At 58.8% G+C, this 21,191-nt stretch overlaps 4 protein-coding genes and 1 long non-coding RNA gene across 22 annotated transcripts; 3 read left to right on the forward strand and 2 right to left on the reverse strand.

The window, feature by feature from the left end:
• Positions 1 to 8: 8 nt before the first annotated feature.
• On the forward strand, positions 9 to 6,499 carry DCDC2B (doublecortin domain containing 2B). 11 transcript variants are annotated; one of them, XM_040535404.1, is made up of 10 exons: positions 9 to 673; positions 1,210 to 1,267; positions 1,694 to 1,764; positions 2,190 to 2,321; positions 2,863 to 3,009; positions 3,164 to 3,200; positions 3,629 to 3,697; positions 3,922 to 4,111; positions 4,382 to 4,482; positions 4,698 to 6,499. In XM_040535404.1, the coding sequence occupies exons 1-10, from the start codon at positions 396 to 398 to the stop codon at positions 4,704 to 4,706; spliced, it is 1,092 nt and encodes a 363-aa protein (XP_040391338.1). In that variant the 5' UTR covers positions 9 to 395; the 3' UTR covers positions 4,707 to 6,499. The 11 variants fall into 11 exon arrangements, 10 of the variants coding, with proteins under 10 accessions (XP_040391338.1, XP_040391334.1, XP_040391336.1 ...); XM_040535400.1 differs by having other exon boundaries at positions 5,750 to 6,499; XM_040535402.1 differs by having other exon boundaries at positions 5,848 to 6,499.
• A 135-nt stretch (positions 6,500 to 6,634) lies between these two features.
• Positions 6,635 to 8,748, reverse strand: LOC121059051. The gene is made up of 4 exons (XR_005814419.1): positions 8,683 to 8,748; positions 7,651 to 7,717; positions 7,428 to 7,520; positions 6,635 to 6,989 (listed from the first exon to the last, which is right to left on the reverse strand). It is a non-coding gene; the product is annotated as an uncharacterized LOC121059051 (long non-coding RNA).
• Positions 8,691 to 13,101, forward strand: EIF3I (eukaryotic translation initiation factor 3 subunit I). Its single transcript, XM_040535410.1, has 11 exons — positions 8,691 to 8,801; positions 9,348 to 9,440; positions 9,557 to 9,644; positions 10,211 to 10,276; positions 10,545 to 10,694; positions 10,802 to 10,929; positions 11,199 to 11,309; positions 11,721 to 11,810; positions 12,028 to 12,101; positions 12,259 to 12,351; positions 12,683 to 13,101. The coding sequence occupies exons 1-11, from the start codon at positions 8,799 to 8,801 to the stop codon at positions 12,762 to 12,764; spliced, it is 978 nt and encodes a 325-aa protein (XP_040391344.1). The 5' UTR covers positions 8,691 to 8,798; the 3' UTR covers positions 12,765 to 13,101.
• Positions 13,102 to 13,891: 790 nt separating this feature from the next.
• On the reverse strand, positions 13,892 to 18,911 carry LOC121059042 (myotubularin-related protein 9-like). Of its 8 annotated transcripts, none has more exons than XM_040535392.1 (12): positions 18,714 to 18,911; positions 17,262 to 17,504; positions 17,011 to 17,070; positions 16,590 to 16,698; positions 16,195 to 16,320; positions 15,929 to 16,102; positions 15,625 to 15,842; positions 15,332 to 15,493; positions 15,087 to 15,228; positions 14,765 to 14,985; positions 14,458 to 14,609; positions 13,892 to 14,300 (listed from the first exon to the last, which is right to left on the reverse strand). In XM_040535392.1, exons 2-12 carry the CDS (start codon positions 17,456 to 17,458, stop codon positions 14,137 to 14,139), a joined length of 1,725 nt encoding a protein of 574 aa, XP_040391326.1. In that variant the 5' UTR covers positions 17,459 to 17,504; positions 18,714 to 18,911; the 3' UTR covers positions 13,892 to 14,136. The 8 variants fall into 8 exon arrangements, with proteins under 8 accessions (XP_040391326.1, XP_040391324.1, XP_040391325.1 ...); XM_040535390.1 differs by lacking the exon at positions 18,714 to 18,911 and adding an exon at positions 18,404 to 18,518; XM_040535391.1 differs by lacking the exon at positions 18,714 to 18,911 and adding an exon at positions 17,958 to 18,228.
• Positions 18,669 to 20,207, forward strand: FAM167B (family with sequence similarity 167 member B). The gene is made up of 2 exons (XM_040535414.1): positions 18,669 to 19,146; positions 19,679 to 20,207. The coding sequence occupies exons 1-2, from the start codon at positions 18,865 to 18,867 to the stop codon at positions 19,940 to 19,942; spliced, it is 546 nt and encodes a 181-aa protein (XP_040391348.1). The 5' UTR covers positions 18,669 to 18,864; the 3' UTR covers positions 19,943 to 20,207.
• The last annotated feature ends 984 nt before the right edge of the window (positions 20,208 to 21,191 follow it).

The raw sequence follows: 21,191 nt of genomic DNA on the forward strand, positions 1-21,191 counted from the left end.
CCCACTGCACTTCCCATGCAGTAGCGAGTGATGGCAAGGGCTAACAACTTCTGGATATTGCTGCTGTGGATGGGGTGTGAGATGATGGCACTGCACCTCTATGCTGTTAATCAGAGTCCAGTGGCCACAGTACTCGATGTGCAGTGAGGGTGAGGTTGAAGAGCCCTGTGGTTCCTGGTTCTCAGCTAGCAAGGTGTTTGCAGGTTGTTTGATGTGGCCTCTGGACTGGCCCACAACTTCCTTCTGCTGGGCCTGCAGCCGTGGAGACGGCCAGTTGCTCAGGGGACTGCTGCGGAGGGACAGCAAAACACGAAGACGGCTTTGGGCTGGGTAGGAGGCTGACCAGAGCTCTCCTCCGTGCTCTGCGGCGGTCTGTGGGGCTTTGACCCACAGGGATGAGCTCCAGAGGCTTAGCTCTGGCACCTCCAGCGAAGAACGTGGTGGTGTATCGCAATGGTGACCCCTTTTTCCACGGGAAGAAGTTTGTGGTGAACCAGCGGCGGTTCCTGACCTTTGAGGCGTTTCTGAAGGAGGTGACCAGGAGCATTCATGCGCCCCTGGCTGTGAGGAATCTCTACACCCCCAGGCACGGCCACCGCATCGCTGAGCTGGTGGACCTGCAGGACGGGTACCAGTACGTGGCTGCGGGGTTTGAAAAGTTCAAAAGGCTCAAGTGAGTAGGTGGTCCTTCGGTCCTGGGGTTTGGTTTAGTGGAGGTGTTTTTGTTTTCTAATCCTGCATGAAGTAGAGCTGTTCTGGTTCATCCTGAAATGTAGAAGGCTGAAGAGACTTGTGGCATTGCTTGAATCTTGAGGGGATGTGTGGGATGTGTGTGTTGGGTGAATTTAGCTCCCTGAGTGCATGTTGCATCCTGCTGAGGAGGGGGTCCGAGCTGTATTTAACAGCAGTCAGTCCTTGGAGCCTTGACCTGTGGTTAGCTCAAAGGAATACAGTGTTCTGGATGTCTTTACCATGGATATTTGAAATGGTCTTTGATCGACTGGGAAATTATTAAAAATATCAGACTTTAGAGTGAAATTCTGTAAGTCCATGAGACAAGGCACATAGAGGATTGTTTCTAAAGTGACCTAAATAATGAACACATCTGGTGACGATGCTCCAGGTCAAAGCAGCTGGCCATTTTCTCCCTGCTCCTTAGTCAGTCATGGCCCAGTTGGTATGTGGAATGTCATCTTCTTGTTCCCACAGCTATTTAAACCAGGGAAGGAAGGAGCTCCGAGGGACAAGTAACAGCAGCGGTGTGCAGGTGAGTCTGAGCTGAGTGAGGATGGGCAGGAGTGCAGAAGGGGGGAGGTATGAGAGACATGAAGAAGGCTGGCACTGATCAATCAAAAGGTGAGGTTTAAGGCTGCAAGGTGCCCAGTGGAGATCAGGTAAAAATGCCACAGGAATCAGTAGGCCGATGTGTATGCGAGGGGCTGCTGCTGGGTACCTTCCTCCCATCTCAGCCGTGCAGGGAAAGGATCTGTGCACAGAGGTTCTCTGGTAATTCTGGAACACTCTCAGCTCTGTGAAGAGCCTCTCCAGGCCTTGATGTTGCTGACAACAAACCCCACCTAGCAGCAGCAAAATATGAAGGCAGGGCAGACAGCTCCTGGTGGAGGAAAGGGAACAGCCCTGGGAGGCTCAGTGCCAGGGCTGCGCTGTTTTTGTGCACTGACCTTGTCTCCAGTCCCACACCGTAGCTCCCTGGAAGTCAAACATCGCAACACGACGGCAGAAGCACACCCACCTTACAATCCAGTAAGTGCCTCAGTGTTTCTCCTTGGGGGGTCTTTGGGAATGCTTCTGGAGGGAATTTGTTGTAAATATTGTCAGGCATCTGCCTGTTTCCCTTCCCTTCCACATACTGTCTCCTTTGGGAAATTGAACAGAGATGCTGGTGGCACAGATGTCAGTGTCCAGTGATGGTCTTAGATGAGGAGCTGCCAGGGGCGGGGAGAGTTGATGTCTTCATAGCTGTTAATAGAACATTTCTGCTCACTCTTGGTTGTAGCCTTCTGGCTGGTTGTGACCCACGGGATGGTGCGTGTGATCTGTTGATTGTAAGGGGCTGTCAGCAGCTGTGAGGCTGAGATGTGTGAAAAGTCTTGGGACAGTGAGTGCTGTGTTCATGGGAGCTGTAGGAACACAGTTTCATGGCATGCTCTGGGCTACTTCTGCTGCAGTGTTTTCCGGAATGGGGATTTGCTGAGCCCTCCTTTCCGACTGCTGTTCTCTCAGAGCGCCCCGCTGCAGTGGGACACGCTCCTGGCTATGCTGACAGTGAAAGCTGATCTGCGCAGCGGAGCTGTTAACAGGTGGGTGTCTGGACAAGGCACTGCTCCATCTTCCCTCTTTACATCCAGGAACATAAGCAGCACTTAATAGCATGCAGGACTGGGAGCTCAGGCGCTTCCAGCCTGCTTTGGCAATCTCATCTGCTTTTCAGGTTTTCCCCTCTTTAAATTGGTGACAACATCAATGTCCTAAGTGTTGTGTGAGGAGGGCTGACGTTGGTGGTAGTCAGGTGAAAGAGCAATAAGCAAACAATAGCGTGGCACACAAAGGGAGCTTATGTCTAGAAGGAAGGGCAGAGGGAAGGGACTTTCATGCAACAAATGCAGCCTGCCTTCTCACACATCTATTTACTGGTACCCAACGAGAAAGCTGAGAACTACTGCATCTCACTGCGCCCCAAGCGTGGTATTTTCATGTGCTTCCTTGGAGTAATACAAAGAATGGTTGTTCTTCTCTGACTTATCTTGATCCTGTTTAACACCTGTGTGCTTCCACACCGAGGGGCTGCTCACTGTCCTCTGACTTTCCCCGGTGTCAAACCCTTTGCTGTCTTTTCCCGAGGCTCTGCAGGCTGGATGGCACGCAGGTGTTTGGTGAGGAGGAGCTGGTGAATGACGGTTACTACGTGGCTGTGGGGACTGAGGAGTACAAAAAACTGCCTTACTTTGAGCTTCTGGTGCCCCAGGATTCTGCATGCAGGACACCACGGTACGTAGGCTGTGCCTGAGAGGTTTAAAGGGTTATCTCCACGGTGCTCTTTGGCTACAGCTATCCTTAGCCCTCTCATTCCGTGCTGCCTGCCTCAAGGGTCCTGCAGCTCACTTCTGCCTGATGCTGAGAACCTGCTTCTCCTTTGTTTTAGGAACCATCCAGATAGACGCAAAAAGTACAGCAGAAAGGTGGGTGGCTCGGCTGGCACAGGACTGCGTGTGCTACGATCACAGCTGCTCCTGTGTAGACATCCATACAGAAGCTGTGGATGTGTACAGCAGTCTCCCTCCGCAACTGCCATGGTTACGGCATCCTTCCATGGCACCACCCCCAAAGCAGCATCTGGGGATAGCTGTGGCCACGTCGGACTCGAATTAAATCTCGCTGCCTGAAGATCTCCTTAAGGTGGCCTCACTGACTACTTCTCCTTTTTGGATGTTGGACAGGGAGAACTCATCCTGGAGCAGAGAGCTCTTTTCTGGTCGTTGTGTGGTGAAAATGCCAAGTGGAGACTGCAGATACAGCAGCTGGGCTGTCCTGGGTTGTCCACTGACACGTGGATCTGTACTACCTGTGCTCACTTAAAGGACTAAAATTTCCTTTCTTTTGTTTTCAGTTTAGCAAGCGTGATGCCACCTCCCAGGACAGTGCTGCTGCCTCTGCTCTTGCTGAACCACCCCAACAGGTAGGGACTGCAGAAAGTATTGTTGTGTGTTCCCTATATCTGGCTTGCTTTTAGTACCAACTTAAAACCCCAGACAGAGAGTGCAGTATGACAGCAGAGGGTGCAGGATCAAAGCTTGTAGGGGAAAGTTACAGTCTTTAGTGGAGTACTGTGCAAAACTGCTCTTGTTTTATAAGTTGCTTTATCAAGAAAGCCTACCAGAAGCATGTGATGAATACTTTCAGCTGGACAGTTGCAGGGTGCAGACCCCAGGAGCTGCAGAGACCGACAGGAGCCCGGTTGCTTTTCCACCACTGCACAGGCAAGTCAGGAGGTCTCACCTCAGGGAGGAAGAGCCCATTTTCCATGCTAAACCTGTCCGTGCAGGACAGAACAGGAGGAGTTACAGGAGTGTGCAGCACTGGCCTCATCAAGGTAACAGATTCTGCTATAAATGTAGAGAAGTCTAGCTTTACTTTGATGCTAAGGGACAAAATAGCTTTAGATGCACAAAAAAAAAAAAAAAAAAAAAACACAAATCAGCAATGCATCAAATAACTGCTCTATTTCTGCTTCTTCCTCTCCGCATCTGGGCACATATAAAGAATTTTCTGGAGCCTCAATAAGACTAGACCATGGCAATCTGCTATACCCAGTGAAAACCTTTTTTTTTTTTTTTTTTTTTTTTTTTCCCCCTCCTTGCAGAAGAAAGTGTCTATAAAGCCAAAGATCCTAGGAAGGAGATGCAAGGTGCTTGGGGAGTAAGAGAGCATGAACACACAAGGGTGGAGGCACCCACTGATCAGGTATAAGAAATAATTTCCTGCCGTTAGGTGTCTCTCACTGCTGCAAGGCATTCATTGTCCCCCTAGAGTCTACCCCTGCTCCAGTTTTGCACAGTTCCAAGAGCCAGCCTTGTGTGACCACGTTAAGAACAGGTTGTAGCAATTGCTTGGGAAAGTTTTCTCCCTTGTTCTTAGTCCTGTTCATGAAGTTTGCACAGCACTGTGCTTCCCCCTAGAATGTGTAAAGATGAAAGTAACCACCAGGGGGAACTTCAGACACCAGAGGAAGCGTAGCTACAGCGCTCTGCATTTTAGAAAGCCAAGAGATTGTCATCTGGGTCATGAACATTTCCCTTCTGAAGCGTGAGTTATCGCTCCCCATGACAGTAACGATATAAAAGGCTTTCTTGGATTTTTTTTTAATTTTTATTTTTTTGGTGTGTGTGTGTCCTGTTTCTATCCTTACTCCTCTTCCAGAGAGTTGCAGAGACTGTGGAAGAACAACTCACACCAAAAGCCGAACAGTTTACAGAAGTATTTATTCCACTTAATGTTTCTGTGCAGTGTGTTAGGTCCCTTGTGGCTGTGTTCAGATTTCTTACACTAAAATTCAGTACCCCCAGATACGACTTGTTAATTAGAACTTGCCTGTAGCTAGGTGAAGCTTTGAAGCTGGCACGGAATAAACATGTAATTCCTAAAATGCCTGAACATATTTGTTAAATAATAACGAGCTTTACACCTTTTTAAAAAGGGAAAAATCTTCGTTTTCATCTTACAGAATTTTGTTTTAAAATGTCTGAAAGATGCTCAGCGTTTGTGGGGCATCTGTGTCTTAAACTTGTCATAAGCACATTGAGAATTGATATAATGGGATGACGTGCGTCATATTATAGCTGATTCACCGTTCTGCCTAGGTAGTCTCATTAGACTAATTAGAACTTCAAAGGAACACAGCTCCTTTGAACTGAAGTTAGAGAAAGCCCTAGTAGAGAATTAGCTACCAGGTAGTGACGTCTGGGCTCAGCGGGGGGCCTGATGCTCCGATTTGCTTTAGGAGCTGTGCTATACAGTCATAGTTATCTGAGTGCTGTGGCTCTGCTCTGCACTGGGAGGGATTATTAGGCCTTCTTACAACAACCACCTTTGAATTTAATGTAGAGACCCAGGTTTGCACACCAAAGCCTGTGTAAGACCAGAAACAATCCATGAATTTAGTCCCGGAAGCTTTCTGTAACAGCAAAGTGCCGCACTGATAACTGTATTTTTTTCTTCTCTCTACAAAAAGGCGAGGGCTGCAGGCACAGCACAAAAGCCCGCGGCAGGGAAAAGGGACGGCAGCGCTTCTGAGGGTGAGGATCGCTGAATGATGTTTTCCCTTGGCAGCAATCCTGCTCTGAAGAGCTCGCAGAGGGACCGTGATGGGAGGACAGTGAGGTATGCCACTAGCTGCAGATAACAAAAGTGTGCAAGTCTGAGGTCTGTGTAACGTTTATAGACTGGCCGAGCTTTTTGATCAATTAACAGAATCTTAGCGAGCACCCTAACTCTCTGCGCTTGAGAAAGACTACCAGTGAACAATGAACCAGATCGATGCACGTTTTTATTAAAAAATTAAAAACATTCCTCCTTTCCTCAGCTCTGTGGATGATGACATGGCAGAGAACAGGGCTGCTTTTCTGGGCTTTAATTTAAAAAGCAGTTTGTGTCTGAACTTGGGAAGTAAGAATTACCGCATAGAATATACTCCTAACAAAACGTCTGCCAGGAAGTTTGTTCTGTGTCAGACACTTCGCATAAAGGGATTCACAGCATCATTGGTCCTCTGATTTGGAATGCTTGGATAATGTTTGTAGCAATCAAACCTGCTCTCAAAAATACTTTTTGTTTCTGTTAACTTGTTTTCCTGCGTGACTTAGGAATAGTCGCAGTAATAAAGCGCTGTCGTATTATCCCCGTTAGCACAAGGCTTTCTGTATTTCTTTCCCCCGTGCTCCTGATAAATGACAAGGGTGACAACGATTTTTCTTCCTGTGACCTACCTGGTACTGTGGACTGATGAGTTCACTGAAAAGAAGAAGCCCCTTCCTTCCATGGCAACGAACTGCAGTGGTGTTACTGCCCAGGTCCCTACATAGGTTCCTTCCACACAAAGTCAGTCGATCCCAGAAGATCCAGTTGAATTATTTATTAACCGTTTATTACCCCTCCTCCCACCCCTGCTTTGAAACACCCACAGGAAAAGATTCCTTAAGACACTAAACAGGATGTCCTTGCGATATGCCTTGCTCCACCCTGGTGCTTGGGGAATCCAATCCCTGCTTCCAGGCAGCCGGGTGTCAGAATGAGAGCCCAGCGGTCGGCTGCTGAGCCAGAAGCTCCCCTCACGCCACGGGGTCGCGTTTAAAGGCGTTCTCTTCCTCTGCTCGCTGCGCCTTGGTCACGAACCAGCTACGCAGAGAGTGACACCCAGGAGGGTGAGCGCCATTCCTGCCACGGCCCCTGCAGAGACAAAGCGCAGTGTGGGCCTACAGCTATTTTGCCAGGCTCTGGGGTTTTAAGTTTTCAGTTTCCTGCCATTTTCTGACTTTCTGAGCAGGATGACGTTATAGTATGGAGTGAGGGATGGGAAGGGGTATGAGTGGTCACGTTCTTGGGCTTACGGGGCATCCTGTTTCAAAGCAGGCATATTCCTTAATGTTTCTCTTACAGTTAAATAGTTAGGTAAAGGCTCAGGCCTGTAAATTCTGCTAGCTTAGAAAGGCCAATTCAAATTCACTTGCCCTACTCACGTACAAGTCACTCTCACTTCCTTTCCAGCTTCCTAGCCAGAACTACCACTTAACCAGTTTCAGTGCTTGTGTCCACGTTTGCTGGTTTTCAGGAGAGCGGAGGGGAGCACACAACTCTAAGTTAGCAAACAGATGCAGGAGACGGTACGCCAAAATGCTTTAAGTGCAACTTACTTTTACCGCCGATATCCTCTCCCAGAATCCTCCCAGTCACCAGAGTGAAAATCAAAGCCAGGGAGTTACAGAGCGGTACCGCCAGGGACAGGTCTGAAAATGAACAGTGTAACACAAACAGCTTATTACAAGACATCTGACTAAACGTCGAGCAGGTCACCGAACTAATCAGTAACATGGCTCCTCCCCAAAATCCCGCTCCACAAAAGCGACGACAGCTGACCTGCAGATGCCAAGGTGAGGTAGAAGAGGAGCGATCCGCACTGATTGAGCAGGAAGGGCACCATGTACTGCAGGAAGAGCACAGCCGGTCAGTCACGGCACGGAAACCACCCCGCAGTGAGCAGCAGCGAAGGAGCCCCGACCCCCTTGTTCTGTGCCATGTTTGGGAGTGGAAATGCAGCCCGCCGCTCACTGCTGCCAGTCACGAGCTGTTCGGTGCCTTGGTTCCCCGGTCTGCAGGTGGCAGGCGGGGCTTACTTCGTGTAAAATGTGAGGATTAACGACCTGCTTTCTACAGAGCGGTCTGAATTCTGCACGGGAAGAACAGCACTATAGGCAAGTAAATGAAATATTACAGAGGATAACTAATTCTTCCAACAGAAGGGATGTTTAACAGTTTAAATAACGGTATCTAGTGCAGAAGCACACAGGAACGAGCCCGTGACCCCCCCGGCTCGGGGCCGCACCTTGTAGTTGAGGCCCAGGAAGCTGATCTCAGCCAGCAGCTGCCGCAGGCGGCCCCGGTGCCGCAGCTCCTCCAGCCCCGCCGCGCCCGTCCGCAGGAAGGGCCCGGTGCTGCCCCACAGCGCGGCCACCAGCACCAGCGCCGCCGCCTCCCCTGCGCCACGGCCTCAGCTCAGCAGCCCCGGGGGACGCGGCCCCGAGGCCCGCCCCGGCTCAGCCTCTCCCCCCGCACGGGGCCTGCCCTGCCCAGGGGGGCCCCGACCGACCCCAGCTCTCCGCAGCCTCCCCTCAGGGGAAGCCCCGGGCCGGGCCGGCTGCCCCCAGCCCCCCGGGGCCGGCCCCTTCAGGGCCCTGCCCGCGGCCACCGGGGCCTGAGGCTGCGTCCCCCTCGGCGAAGGCCCCAAAGCCCCGAACCCACGGCCGCGTCCCCCCCCCCGCCGCCTTCCCGCAGCCCCCCCGTGCCCCTCTCCCGCCTCCCCCCGAGCCCCGGCCCGGCCCTGCCGGGGGCCGCAGGCCCGAGCCGCCCGCCGCCATCCCGGCTCCCTCGTCCCCCATCCCGGAAGCGCACCCGCGGTCGCCATAGCAACGGCGCCGGAACTTCCGCCGGCCGCGCGCCCTCTGACCCGGAAGCGGTGGCGAGGGCCTCGCTGTCTGTCGGGCCTCGGCTTCGGCACCGCCGCCGCCATGGTGGGAGCGGGGAGCGGGCGGTGGGGGGCTACGGGGGGTTGGTGAGGGGTTGTTCGGGTGGTGGGGGCCCTGTGGGGGGCTGTGAGGGAGCGGCGAGGGGCAGTGAGGGGTTGTGGGGGGCTGTGGGGGGCTCTGAGGGGTTGGTGAGGGGCTGTGAGGGGTTTGCGAGGAGTTGTGGGGGGCTATGGGGGGCTGTGAGAGGTTGGTGAGGGGCTGTGAGGGGTTGGTGAGGGGCTGTGAGGGAGCGGCGAGGGGCAGTGAGGGGTTGTGGGGGGCTGTGAGGGGTTTGCGAGGGGTTTGCGAGGGGTTGGTGAGGGGTTGTTCGGGTGGCGAGGGGGCTCTGGGGGGCTGTGAGGGAGCTGCAAGGGCCGGCGAGGGGTTGGTGAGGGGTTATGGGGGGCTCTGAGGGGGCTCTGAGGGGCTGTGAGGGCTTATTCAGGCGGTGCAGGCCCGGGTGGGGGCTCCCGGGCCATGACAGCCGTGTGGGGGATCCCGGCCGGGTCCCTCGGCCCTTTCTGACCCCAGCTGTCACCTCTCCCCCTGCAGAAGCCGATCCTGCTGCAGGGCCACGAGCGCTCCATCACGCAGATCAAGTACAACCGCGAGGGAGACCTGCTCTTCACTGTGGCCAAGGACCCCGTGAGTGCGGCGTAAATCGGCCCCTGTCCTCCTTGGGCAGCAGGGAAGGGGCGGCGGTGGGTTAGCGGAGCCTCCTGAGGAGGTCTGCGTGGTGAGGGCTTCTCCCCTTCTCCTAGATCGTCAACGTTTGGTATTCAGTGAACGGGGAGCGGCTCGGCACGTACAATGGCCACACGGGAGCCGTCTGGTGCGTGGACGCAGACTGTATCTTTTGGTCGGCAAAACCAGTTTGTCTGTGCTCTGCTTATTATTTAGAGTGATTCAGCTCAGCCGTTCCTTTCAGCTGCTGCCGTGTGACAGGCGGGGAGGCCACGTGGTGCTTTTAACTTTCCCTTACTCCATCTCTTGGATATTTTTGTTTCTTTTTCTTTCTGGGGGTGTTGTTTGGGATAACGTGTGCAGTGACACCTGCCCACATTTGTGACTGAGGTGGCCCAGGCAGCTCGAGGAAGGCGTCCAAGTTGAACAAGATCTTCCCTCTCCAATGTGGGTAGGACGTAGCAGAGGTGAAAATGTACAAAGGTTGTGTTAAGGCAAGAACTGTAGCCTTTTTCTCACCATTTCAGGAGGCAAGTTGTGGGTTTTATAGTAGGAGCGCTTGGACTCGTTGTCTGTACTGGAGTATTGCCACTCCTATAACGGAATTTGCTCAGTCTCAGCAATTTCTCGCTGCAATGCACCCTTCTGACCTTGTGTATAAATACTTTCTGGGTATCTAAACAGCTTCTGGGGGCTACAAACACGCTGATGTTCCTTAACTGGTGACCTAGGGGACACCCGACACGTGCTCACTGGCTCTGCAGATAACAGCTGTCGGCTCTGGGACTGTGAAACAGGTACGGCTCCCGGCTCCCCGCCGCCAGCTCTGACTCCCGGCGCTGTCCTGCTCTGGAGTTTGTGAGAGGTCTGAATCCTAACGGGGGTGTGTGTGTGTGTGCCCAGTTTCTAGTGAACACTCGGGGCCAATTTACTCACCTCCTATTTAGTCCAAGCGTACTGGCCTGCTCATCTCCTCACTTCTGCCTGGTATCCTGCCCACTCGGTCACGTTCGTTAATTTTGCAGTGCAGGCCCCAGTGAGTGACGGTTTCTGCTCTGTGTGCAGGAAAGCAGCTTGCCCTGGTGAAGACCAGCTCGGCGGTGAGGACGTGTGGCTTTGACTTCGGAGGAAACATCATCATGTTTTCCACGGACAAGCAGATGGGCTACCAGTGTTTCGTGAGCTTCTTTGACCTGCGGGACCCCAGCCAGATCGGTGAGGACTCTGAGCCTGTGCCTGCAGCAGGGAATAAGGGGAAGCACTGGCGGCCAGAGCTGGTGCCATGCTGTCTGTCTGTCCGTCTCCTTCCTTCCTTCCTGCAGAGAACAACGAGCCTTACATGAAAATCCCCTGCAGTGACTCTAAAATCACCAGTGCTGTGTGGGGCCCCCTGGGGGAGTTCATCATCGCAGGGCACGAAAGTGGGGAGCTCAACCAGTTCAGCGCCAAGGTCAGTGCGATAAGGGGCAGCATCTCCTCTGGCAGCAGCGCGTGGGGAGGAGGCTGCAGCATTCCTCGGTGGTCACGGGGCAGAACGTGGGCTTCTTGGCTCGAACCAGCAGCCTCGTGGAAGGATAGTGAAAATATGTGGTTCCCTTTAGCCAGGCTGACGCAGAAAGGCCCGTCCTACTGCTGACAGTGATATCTCCTACGCTGTTTTTATCGGGGAAGCGTGCTCACTTTGTTTGCTCACTGAAACTGCCTTGTTTGACCCTTCAGTCCGGGGAGCAGCTTTCAAACATCAAGGAGCACACCAAGCAAATCAATGACATTCAGACCTCCAGGGACATGACCATGTTCATCACCGCCTCCAAGGACAACACAGCCAAGGTGAGGCCTCCTGTTGGTAACGCAGCGGTCCGCTGGTGTCTGCTCGTAGCGCCTCTGCTCAGAGACTACCGCAGGGGTTTGCTCCTTGGAAATTTGAGTGGGTGTAAAGTCAAAGCTGGGTGGGAGACTTCAGTGGGAACGGGGAGGCATCGCAACATTAAATTAGCAGCAACACCAAAATGAAGGCTGCGGCGTGCTACCTGCAGAAGGTGTAAAGGTGACGTTCACCTTGGGCAGGTATTTGGGGATTCTGGAGAAACGTCTTTGGGTTTTGGGTGCCCCTGAGCAGCTTCAGTGCTAATATCCACTTGTGTGAGGACTGGCAGCCTGGGGCTGGGGTTTGCATGAGTTAATTGGGCTGCACGTCCTTCTGCAGCACAACTCTCTAACTCTCTCCCTTTTGCCTCTTAGCTCTTTGACTGCACGACACTGGAACACTTGAAGACCTTCCGGACAGAGCGACCAGTGAACTCTGCCGCCCTCTCCCCCATTTTTGATCACGTAAGAATGATCCCACTCGTAATGGTCTTACTGCGACTCCTGCCTTGTCCCAGGTGGCTGGAAGGCACGGCATCACCAGACCAGCCTGTGATATAAACATGGCTGTGGGATGGGCCCAGGGAGCTTCGCCGCTCTCTAGTACGGGAGCACTTCCCTGCCTGCTGCTGCGCGCGTGGTGCGCGCAGTCCTGCAGTGTTGTGGCCTCTGCTCTTTGCAGGTTGTGCTTGGCGGTGGGCAAGAGGCCATGGATGTGACCACGACCTCCACCAGGATTGGCAAATTTGAGGCGAGGTTGGTGCTTTCCTCTGGCAGGGCTGAGTCCTCACCCAGAGTACTCCTGACATCTTGCCCCAGGCAGCGTTTGGAGGAGTCATTACAACTGCAGAGCTTTTCTGAGGAGACCCTGATTGTGTCCCTAACCGGGCTCCTGACGTCTTCCTTCTCCCAGGTTCTTCCACTTGGCTTTTGAAGAAGAGTTTGGCAGAGTGAAGGGTCATTTTGGTCCGATAAATAGTGTCGCTTTTCACCCCGATGGAAAGAGGTAAGGATTTTTGCAGATCTTCCAGCATGCTCAAATCAAACCTAGCCTGTGCTTTGGTTAGGATATGGCTGGGCTCACAGGAGCTCTGCAGTGGGAATGAAGCCAGCACCTTCCCCAGTTCCCCCATTCCAACCCTGCTGCCTCCCGTCAGGCTGGCTCTGGGGGTCATTTACGCCCTGCTGCACGTTTTGCTGTGTTACTGATATTTTTTTCATCTTGTGACTATTTCTTAGCTTTTGGAGGGTGTTCTGAGAACAGATTCTGTCTCTTGCTGATACAAAGCTGAGCTCCTGACAGGACTGATGACTTTCTCATCTTTTCTCCCGCACAGTTACAGCAGTGGTGGTGAGGATGGCTACGTTCGCATCCACTACTTTGATCCCCAGTACTTCGAGTTTGAGTTTGAAGCCTAAAGGAGGACGTCCTCTCCTCTTCTTCCCTCTTCCTATCCGTTGCCCAGCCCATTGGCTCCTGAGCAGAACTGTTGTAAGGCCTGAAGTTGGTCTGCTCCGCAGGAGGCAGCAGCAAACTCAGGGGCTGTATGGAGGGGGGGGATATAGAACCCCAGCCAGCTCAGAATGGCACAACCTGTGGCTTTCTCAGGAGGTAGAGTGAGGGTGAGGAAAGGAGTTGGGCTGGCTGCCTGCCTGCCCCTGTGGATGCTAACTTCCTGGCCTGCAGGGCATATTTATATATCAGTGGAGAAAAAAAATCGGCAGGAAATAAATAAAAAATCTTTTCTAAACGCCAGAAAAAGTGCCTCTATTCTTGTGCTCTGGGACAAAATTAACCTGGCTGCTTTGCTCTCCCGGCTCTGCTGGCAGTGCCTCGCTCTCCGCCCCTCGGCAGGCAGCGGTGCTGCTGCTCCCCGCGCCTCTGTCCTCGCCCAGGCCCAGGTTAACTCTTTCCCAGCAACGATCTGCAGCTGCTGGGGTCCAGCCCTAGCAGTGCTGGATCCGTGAACGGGCTGGAAGCGCGGTAGCCAGTCATTGTTTTCCAGATGATGCGCGCTCAGTTGTAGTGCTTTGTTTATTTGCTGGCTTGACCCTGAGCCAACTTTCCTCATGGAACAGTTATTTCCTGCGCTAGGAAGGTTGTGTTGCAAATCCTCCTCCTAGCCCTCTGTCCCTGTGTCTGCCTGCTTGGGAGGGTGGCTCCTATCTCTTTCCTTCCTTGAAACTGGGTTCAAGGACCCATTTCCTAGGCTGGCTCCCAGCTTGAAGTGACTGATGCAACGCTTACGCTGCAGCCAGCGTGCCTGTTGTGGAGAGGCTGGTGTGAGTTTAGCGTGTTCTGCTGCTTAGAAGCTGTGCCAACCACGCCTCGGTCACGGAGCAGGGCCGGCATGCTGCAGGGGAGCTGCTGGGCACGTCGGCCTCCTGCCCTCTACTCCACGGGTGGTCCAGGTCCGAGAGCTGCTGCGATCCCCCTGGGGAACAGAGCAGGAACCTGCCTGAGGGAGCAGGGCTGCTCCTGGCGCTGCAGAGCCCTGCGCTGCCCAGCTCCTGCCCGAGGAACACCACACAACGCAGGAGCAGACTGCGAGAGACCACTTTACTGCGCCACGTTCAGTCTGCGTGGCTGAGAGGCTGCTCAAGTGCATCTGTCCCCCCTCTCCCTGGGATGTCCTCCACCTTCCTGGTACGCGCAGGCTTCCCTGGGCTCCACAGGCCGCGTGTCCTGCACACGTCCCGTGGAAAACTGCTGCATCGCCTTGACCCCTCAGCCCATGGTGATGGGGTGAGCGGGATGTGATTGCCAGGACCGAAGTGCCCGTGCTGCTGCTCATCTTTCGTTCTCCGTCCGAGCAGCGGGGTCAGAGAGCGACCGGCTCAGCCTGCTCCCTGCGCTCTCCTTGGCAGGCGCCTCGTTGCCCTCCACCAACCGCTGCATCTCTGCCCGGGCCTCATCTAGGTACTGGGAGGGACGGATCCATCGGAAGAATAAGCCTAGGAGACAAGGGGTTGTGTGTCACGTGAGGGAAAAGCAGAGCAGCTTTCCCTAAGCCACCGCATGCGACCCAGCTGAGGTGGTGTCTGCGAGCGAGCACGGCTCCGGCCTTGGGTTTGGAAAAAGGCAGCTGCCTGAGGGCTGGCCCCAGCTCACCCTGCCACAGCTGGATGCTCTGGGGCTCCACGGAGGGCCAGATGACCAGCGGGTTGTGCGAGTAGAGGGGGTTCAGGTACTTCTTCTTCTCCTCGGGCTGGTTCAGCCAGGCCCAGAGGGAGTGCGTGTTCTCCTTCACTTTACACAGGCACCTACGGGAGCGTTGAGAAGCGTCTCAGTCCCTGGGGCCGCGGGGCTGGGGCTGACCCCAGTTGTTACCGTGAGGGTTTGGCCCTGCCCAGGGACAGGGAGGTGGCCGTGGCACTGCTCCTACGGGGCGCTGCCATCCCCACCTCCCAGCACTCGCCTCTCCTTCTCGTTGTTGCAGAGGAAGGTGCCGTAGTCGGAGGCGTAGGCGTTGTCGAAGAGGGCGAGGAGGAGGCTCTCGCCGAACTCCAGGGAGAAGGGGAACTGGCGGCTCAGCTGCCACACGCAGTCGAGGAAGAGGAGGAACAGCGGCGCCTCCTGCTTCAGCCGGGCGTGGGAGTAGGCAGAGCGGGCGCAGCGGTGGTGGAAGGGGTGGCCGGCCTGCGGGACCCCGAAAAAGTGGGGGAGATAACAGGGGTGAAGGCGACCAGCAGTGCCCAGACAGGCTGGGGGCCCCCACCCCTCACTTCTGCCGCTCTCACCTCGATCCACTCCCGCTCCAGCAGCCCCTGGAAGCCCACCACCGTGCGGCAGCCCGGGTCCAGGATCACCTGCGCCAACGCCGTCACCAGCAGCGTTGTGTCCGTGCCCTCCGCGCCGTGCACCAGCACGCTGGCCTCTTCCCTGCAGGCAAGCACGGGTGGTTGGGGCGCTGCTGGCCGTGCCCGTGGTTGGTGCCACGGTGCTTTGGCCGCAGCGAGGGGCCGTGGGGTGGCAGCAGCCCTACCTGTCGAGGCACTGTGCGGCCAGGCAGGCCGTGCTCAGGGCCGCCTTGACGTGGCTCAGCCAGCGGCAGCTCTCCAGCCGGCTCAGCCAGCGGTCCATGCTGAGCGAGGCGTCGTTGCAGGCTTCCACCAGCTTAATGAAGCTCTCCTGCAGCGGGCGGCCTCTGGGCGGGAAGGAAAACGGGGTGAGGGGCTTGGGGGGGGTCTGGTTTTGGGGGGCTGGGGCTGCTGTGCTGGCTGCAGGGCAGCGCAATCGCCCCAGTTACAGGAGCCAGGCTTCGGCACAGCCCCTCACCGCTCCAGGGGCCGGTGCAGCCGCTTCCACTGCGGGTAGGAGGACTTGGGCTCCGTGCCCCCCCCCGTCATCCGCGCCTGCTTCGCCGCCTGGGCCGACCGTGTGTCGATGATGAAGCCCCGCTCCCCCTCGTCCAGGACCGTCCCCAGCAGCACCTCGTCCTCGGGGCAGCGCTTTCGGTTGGGGCCCGTCAGCGGCTGGCTGCTGCGGAGCATCACCTGCAGGGCGAGGGGCTACGGGCAGCCGGAGCCGGGGCACGGCGGGGCGGGATGGCGGTGGGAGAGGGCTGGGGAGACGGACTCACGGTCCCGTTCCTGGGGTGGTAATAGCTGAGGACGGGGAAGCGCCCGCCCTGCCGGAATCGGGCCGCCCTCCGCAAGGTGTCATCGCTCACGGCCGCCGGCACGATGACGTCCGCAGGGTACGTGGGGCAGGTGGTGAAATCCCTGTTCAAGTCGCTCAGCCGCCACTGGCTCGTCTGGGGGAGAAGCGGGATGGGGGCAGCAGGGTGTGGGTTGGGGGAGTCGCTTCTCCCCCCCCCGCCAGCTGGGTCTCCCCCCCCCGCCTCACCTGCGCAGCAATTTGCTGGAAGTATTGCTCGAGGGGGAAGAGGTGCCACCCCTCCTCGAGCCGCAGGTCCTGGGGTCTGTAGAAGAACGGGTACATCATCATCACGGAGTCCACCGAGGAGAGGGCCTGGAGCAGAGCGAAGATTGGAGCTGGGGCACATGGGGACATCTGGGAACGTCCCCACCGCCCCCCCCCTGCAGCCCCCATCCCTGTTCCCTCCTTGTGGCCACGTCCCAGCTGCAAGCAAGGGCTGGCATCACAAAGTGCCCGTGCAAACACAGACCAGGAGCTGAGTGTTTACCCACGTTAATGACGGACCCAGAGCAAACACTGCAGGCAGCCACCTTCTCCTGCCAACCCTTTGCAGCCCGGAGCGGCTCCGGCCCAGGGCTCACCTCGATGGAGCTGGCGATGTTCAGGCACTCCTCCATGCCTGGGATCTCCAGCTGCAGCACCTTCAGGTCTTTGCACCGCAGCGTGATGGTGCCGGAGGAGCCGGCGAGCCTGGGGAAGGCAGCGGGGTCAGGGCTGGCAGCGGGGTTGCGTGGGCAGGAGGGGGCTGCGCACACAGACAGACAGCAGCAGGGAGCTGCCCCCGCTCCCCGGGAGGATGGAGCAGGGCAAAGCGCTGTGCCGAGGTGACCGGGATCCCGTTGGTTCTCATCCGGCACCGGTTGCACGTGTGCCTGGAGGTGCGATTTCCATCATCTCCCCTCCTCAGAGCAGCTGCCCCTGCCCCGCGGAGCCGCTGTGGTTAGCACAAAGCCGGGCGCTGCTGGGCGGGTTTAGCAGAGCCGAGAGCGCTAAAAGCCAAACCTGGTGTCTCGTGGGGAGTCGTTAGTCCGAGGGGGCTGGTACCAGCCTAAATTCTGCACTCTGAGGCATGGAGGAGAAGAAGAGGTCAATGCCCGGCGCTGCAAGCATCCCCAGCGTGGGCCGTGGGGAAGAGGAGGGAAGAGGCTCCGCGGCCGCAGCCGCTGGGAGGGCAGCAGGGGTGGAATTTCCCCCCGCCGACATGGGGTGACGCCACGAAGGGGGTCTCGGGGCCGGCAGCGGGGGGCACCCACCTCTTCTCCACGGCGTCCACGTTGCGGATGAGCAGCCAGAGCTCCACGGTGCCGGGCTGGCCGTCCCCCCCGGGGCAGGAGGAGAGGAGCAGGTGGTGGCTGGTGATGCACAGCGTGCCCCTCACCGGCGGCAGCCCCACGCACGACAGCAGCACGCTCTCCACCGTCGCCGTCTTGATCAGCTCGGAGAACTCCATGGCGGCGGCTGGGCTCCAGGTCCCGCTGCGGCTGCCTCCGGCAGGGCTGGAGGGAGAAAGGGGAAATCGTGAGCGGCGCAGCAAGGCCTGGAAACCCCCCTCTTCTTCCCTCCCCGAGCCACGCTGGGCCCGTCAGCCTCTGCTTGTCACCTACAGCCTGTGCAGCTTCCTCCCCGCGGGGAGCCTCGCTCGTTTCCTCCCCGCAGTGCTGTCACCGCAGGTGGGGAAACTGAGGCACGGGGCCGAGGGGCTGAGCAGCCTGCAGGCACTCCAGCAGCGCCGGTACCGGCTGCAGGGGGGGGATTTGGGGCGGCTGGCGGCGGTGCGGGGTCCTGGGGCCCCCCCGGCTCCCCGCGGCACGGGGCGGGGGCGGCTGCAGGGCGCTGCCGGGCGGGGAGGAGGAGGAGGAGGAGGAGGAGGAAGAAGGGGGGAGGAAGAGGAGGAGGAGGGGGCGGTGAGCGGCTCGCAGCGGTGCCCGTCACGGCCCCCCCGGGCTTACCTGCTCCGGTCCGCGGCCCTCTGTGGCGGGGGGCGAGCGGGGGGCAGCGGGGGGCGAGCAGGGGGCAGCGGGGGGCGACCGGGCGGGGGGGAACGGGGCAGCAGCCGGGGAGCTCAGGCTGCGAGCGGGGCACATCAGGGTGCCAGCAGGGACCTCGGGGTGCATGGGAGGGGGGAAATGGGGGGGCTGGGGGTGCCCTCACAGCCCCGGGGGCCGGGGGCGCGGAGGGCGCGGGGCCGCGCAGCGCAGGAACGGAGCCGCTGCGCGCAGGGCTGGGCGGGGGGGGGCGGCGGGTTTAAGGTGGCCCCAAGGCGGGGGGGGGGGGGGGGTCTGAGGGGCCGGGCAGCGCTCCCAAGGCCCCGGGAGGGAGAAAAAGGGGGGGGCGGGGAACGGCCGAATGCTGCCCCGGGGGGGCCGGGATCGCTGTACCCCCCCGAGGGTCCCACCTTAAGGGCCCCCCAGCGGTGCCCAGCGGTGCCCAGCTGTGCCAGGAGCCGGGCGCCCACCGCAGCTCAGCCCCGCGCCCCCCCCCCCCCCCTCCCGCTGCACGCGGAGCCGCTCGTTTTCCTTCCTTTCCCCTTTTTTTAGCAACCTCCCCCCCCCCGCGCCCAGCCCGGGCCGGGAAGCCGGGGTCAGCCCGTGCCGATAACCGGGCTGAGTCCTCGGCCCGCAGCTCGGGGAGCCTCCTCCCAGCCGGAGGCGATGATGCTGGACCCGAAAAGGAAAAAATAAAAATAAAATACGAAGCACACCCACCTCTTTGCACTCTGGCTCGGCAAAGTTCCTGCCCGTTATCATCATCCTGGTGTCCCCGGGCGTTCCAGCTCCAGCTCCGGGGGTGGATAAAGGGCAGCGGCTGGGCGCCTTCTGGGGCTGGGGCCGGTGCCCCCCCCCCGGAGGCTGAGCCATGGCCCTGGGGCAGCTGAGCTTCAGCGAGCTGGGCGCCGAGGAGCCACCCATGGGCGAGGAGAGCCTGGCGGGCCTCAAGGCGCTGACGGCCAAGCTGAAGCTGCAGACGCGGCGCCCTTCCTACCTCGAGTGGGAGGCCAGGGTGCGGGGGCAGCCCTGGGGCAGCCGGGCCCCCAGCGGGGCGGAGGGGACCCCGGGGCACCCCAGGGGCGAGCGGGATGGCGGCGTCTGCGGCTTCCCCACCGTGGGGGCGGCTCTGGAGTGGCTCAGGACGGAGCTGGTGAGTAGCAGCTGGGGGGACGTGGGGTGCACGGGGTCGTGCCCAGCCCTGGCATAGGAGGGGGAGGGCGAGGGGATAACGGCGGCTCCAGCCGCAGCCCCCAGCTTCGCCCCTTCTTTGCCAGGACGGCTGCTGGATGTGGATTTTTGCCAGGTGCTTGGGGCTCTGCCCATCTCCCCTGCCCAGTTCTCTGAGTCATGGCCCCGCGCTTGCCACCCCCTCCTGCTTCCCTGCTGGGGCACGGCTGCGTGACCTTCGCTGGTGCAGCAGAGGCAGCAGCCGTGTGGGCACAAACCTTCCTGAGCCCCCCCAGGCTGTGTGTGTGTGTGTGTGTGCACCCCCGCGCCAGCCCGGGGCTCTGTGCGTGGGCTCCGCGCTGACCCCGGGACCACACGTTCCCAGTGCCCAGTGGGTCTGTGCCCCGGCCAAGCCCCAGCCCCGCCACCCCAGCACCCTGCTGAGCCCCCTCCGGCCGTGCCCCATGGCTGAGCCCCATGGGGGCTGCGGTGCTGACGGCCCCGTGTCCCCGCAGCAGGAGCTGCAGGCTGCGGACCAGCGCCTGGCGCAGCAGCTGATGCGCCTGCGGGCGCAGCTGCACCGGCTGAAGGTGGAGCAGGCCTGCCACCAGCACAAGGAGATGCTGGACGACGCCACCTTCGGCCTCGAGGGCTGCGAGGAGGACTCGGACCTGCTCTGCAACATCCCACCCAAGGCCGCCTTCCTGCTCTCCATGCCGCTGAAGCACATCGGCGTCACCCGCATGAACATCAACTCCCGGCGGTTCTCCCTCTGCTGAGCGTGGCGGGGCCCCGCGGGCACCCATGGGTGCACCCAGGCTCGGTGGGGCTCGCGGGTGCCTCCTGAAGCACCGTGGGGATGGCAGGGCTGGGGCTGAGCTCCCTCTTGCAGGAGGTGCTCAGTGCTGTGGGAAATGCCACTGTCCCCGTGGGACACAGGGTGTCCTGGGGCACCCGCAGCCCTGTCCCTGGGGATGTCGGGGTCAGCAAGGTGAACGATGTGGGGGCAGCTCTTTGAGGAGGAATAAAAGGAGGCGGTGGTAAGAGCCAGTGGTTTCTGTTGTGTGCACCCAGGCGCCTGCCTGCGCCTCCAGATGTGGCTCCCGGCCCTTTGCGGTGGGGTGGCCGGAGGGGCCGTGCTCCCAGTGCTGTCCCACAGGCTGGGGGGCTTCTCACCACTTTTCTCACCCCATGCCGGAGGGATGGGGCTCTGCTCCGGGCACCCCGCTGCCAGCCCCTCCCCAGGCACCAGCTGCGATGGGTGCTGGGGCTGTGCCACCGCAGGAAATGCTCGTCACCGGGCTGCTTGTGGGCCAGCAGCTGGGTCTTGAGGCCAGGAGGTGCTGGGGGCTGCGCTCAGGGCCCCCACGACCCTGTCCTGCCCCAACCCCAGCCCCTAGTGTAGGAGAGGGGCCCTGGGTGGTGCTGGCTGGGCTGGAGGGCTTTGCTTTTGCTTGTTCCCTTCCTCCATCCATGCCAAACCCTTTGCAGGAGAAGTTGTCACAGCTGGGGTGCGACTTTCACAGAATGCTTTTCGCAAGCAGTGTCAGGGGAGACGCGGGATGGCGCAGGGAAGATGGGGGGTGCCTCAGGGACCTTTTTGGGTGCTGCTTCCCCTTCCTGGGGTAGCAGCAGGACACGGGGAGAGCTGCACATGCCCCCCGAGGCTGCGGCACACCAGCCCTTGCCTGGGGCACCCCTGGTTTTGGCGAGCACAATGGGGCTCGGCTGCCCCTGGGAAATGTCCCTGAGGGTGGGTGCTGCGTTTGGTGCTGCCACCGCAGTGCTCCCCCCGCTGACGCAGCTCCCCCCCAGCACAGGCTGGGCTTCCTGCCCATGCCTCCGCAGAGCAGCCGGCAGGTACCTGCGGCTTCATGTCTGATCGCAGAAGCCAAGACAATAGCTTTGTGGTTGCTCTGCTCTGAGCTGTTTCCAAAAACCCAGGGCTGGTAGCGTGGCACAGCCTGGGCACGAGGTGTCCCCTCGGCTTTGTCCCCAGCCTGGCCGGCACCATGGCTCTCGGGGTGC

This window comes from Cygnus olor, chromosome 23 (genome assembly GCF_009769625.2).
Source record: "Cygnus olor isolate bCygOlo1 chromosome 23, bCygOlo1.pri.v2, whole genome shotgun sequence".
NCBI classification, from domain to species: Eukaryota; Metazoa; Chordata; class Aves; order Anseriformes; family Anatidae; genus Cygnus; species Cygnus olor.

Excerpts from the sequence above, each read along its gene's own strand:
- DCDC2B (XM_040535400.1), top strand. The coding sequence starts at position 396 with ATGAGCTCCAGAGGCTTAGCTCTGGCACCTCCAGCGAAGAACGTGGTG. Across the intron at positions 674-1,209 it reads GAAAAGTTCAAAAGGCTCAA|CTATTTAAACCAGGGAAGGA; the intron begins GTGAGTAGGTGG and ends TTGTTCCCACAG. Across the intron at positions 3,698-3,921 it reads TTGCTGAACCACCCCAACAG|CTGGACAGTTGCAGGGTGCA; the intron begins GTAGGGACTGCA and ends GAATACTTTCAG.
- EIF3I (XM_040535410.1), top strand. Across the intron at positions 11,310-11,720 it reads CCAAGGACAACACAGCCAAG|CTCTTTGACTGCACGACACT; the intron begins GTGAGGCCTCCT and ends TTTGCCTCTTAG. Across the intron at positions 11,811-12,027 it reads TCTCCCCCATTTTTGATCAC|GTTGTGCTTGGCGGTGGGCA; the intron begins GTAAGAATGATC and ends TGCTCTTTGCAG.
- LOC121059042 (XM_040535392.1), bottom strand. The coding sequence starts at position 17,458 with ATGGAGTTCTCCGAGCTGATCAAGACGGCGACGGTGGAGAGCGTGCTG. Across the intron at positions 16,699-17,010 it reads GACTCCCCACGAGACACCAG|GCTCGCCGGCTCCTCCGGCA; the intron begins GTTTGGCTTTTA and ends TGCCTTCCCCAG. Across the intron at positions 15,494-15,624 it reads CTGCACCGGCCCCTGGAGCG|AGGCCGCCCGCTGCAGGAGA; the intron begins GTGAGGGGCTGT and ends CTTCCCGCCCAG.
- FAM167B (XM_040535414.1), top strand. The coding sequence starts at position 18,865 with ATGGCCCTGGGGCAGCTGAGCTTCAGCGAGCTGGGCGCCGAGGAGCCA. Across the intron at positions 19,147-19,678 it reads AGTGGCTCAGGACGGAGCTG|CAGGAGCTGCAGGCTGCGGA; the intron begins GTGAGTAGCAGC and ends GTGTCCCCGCAG.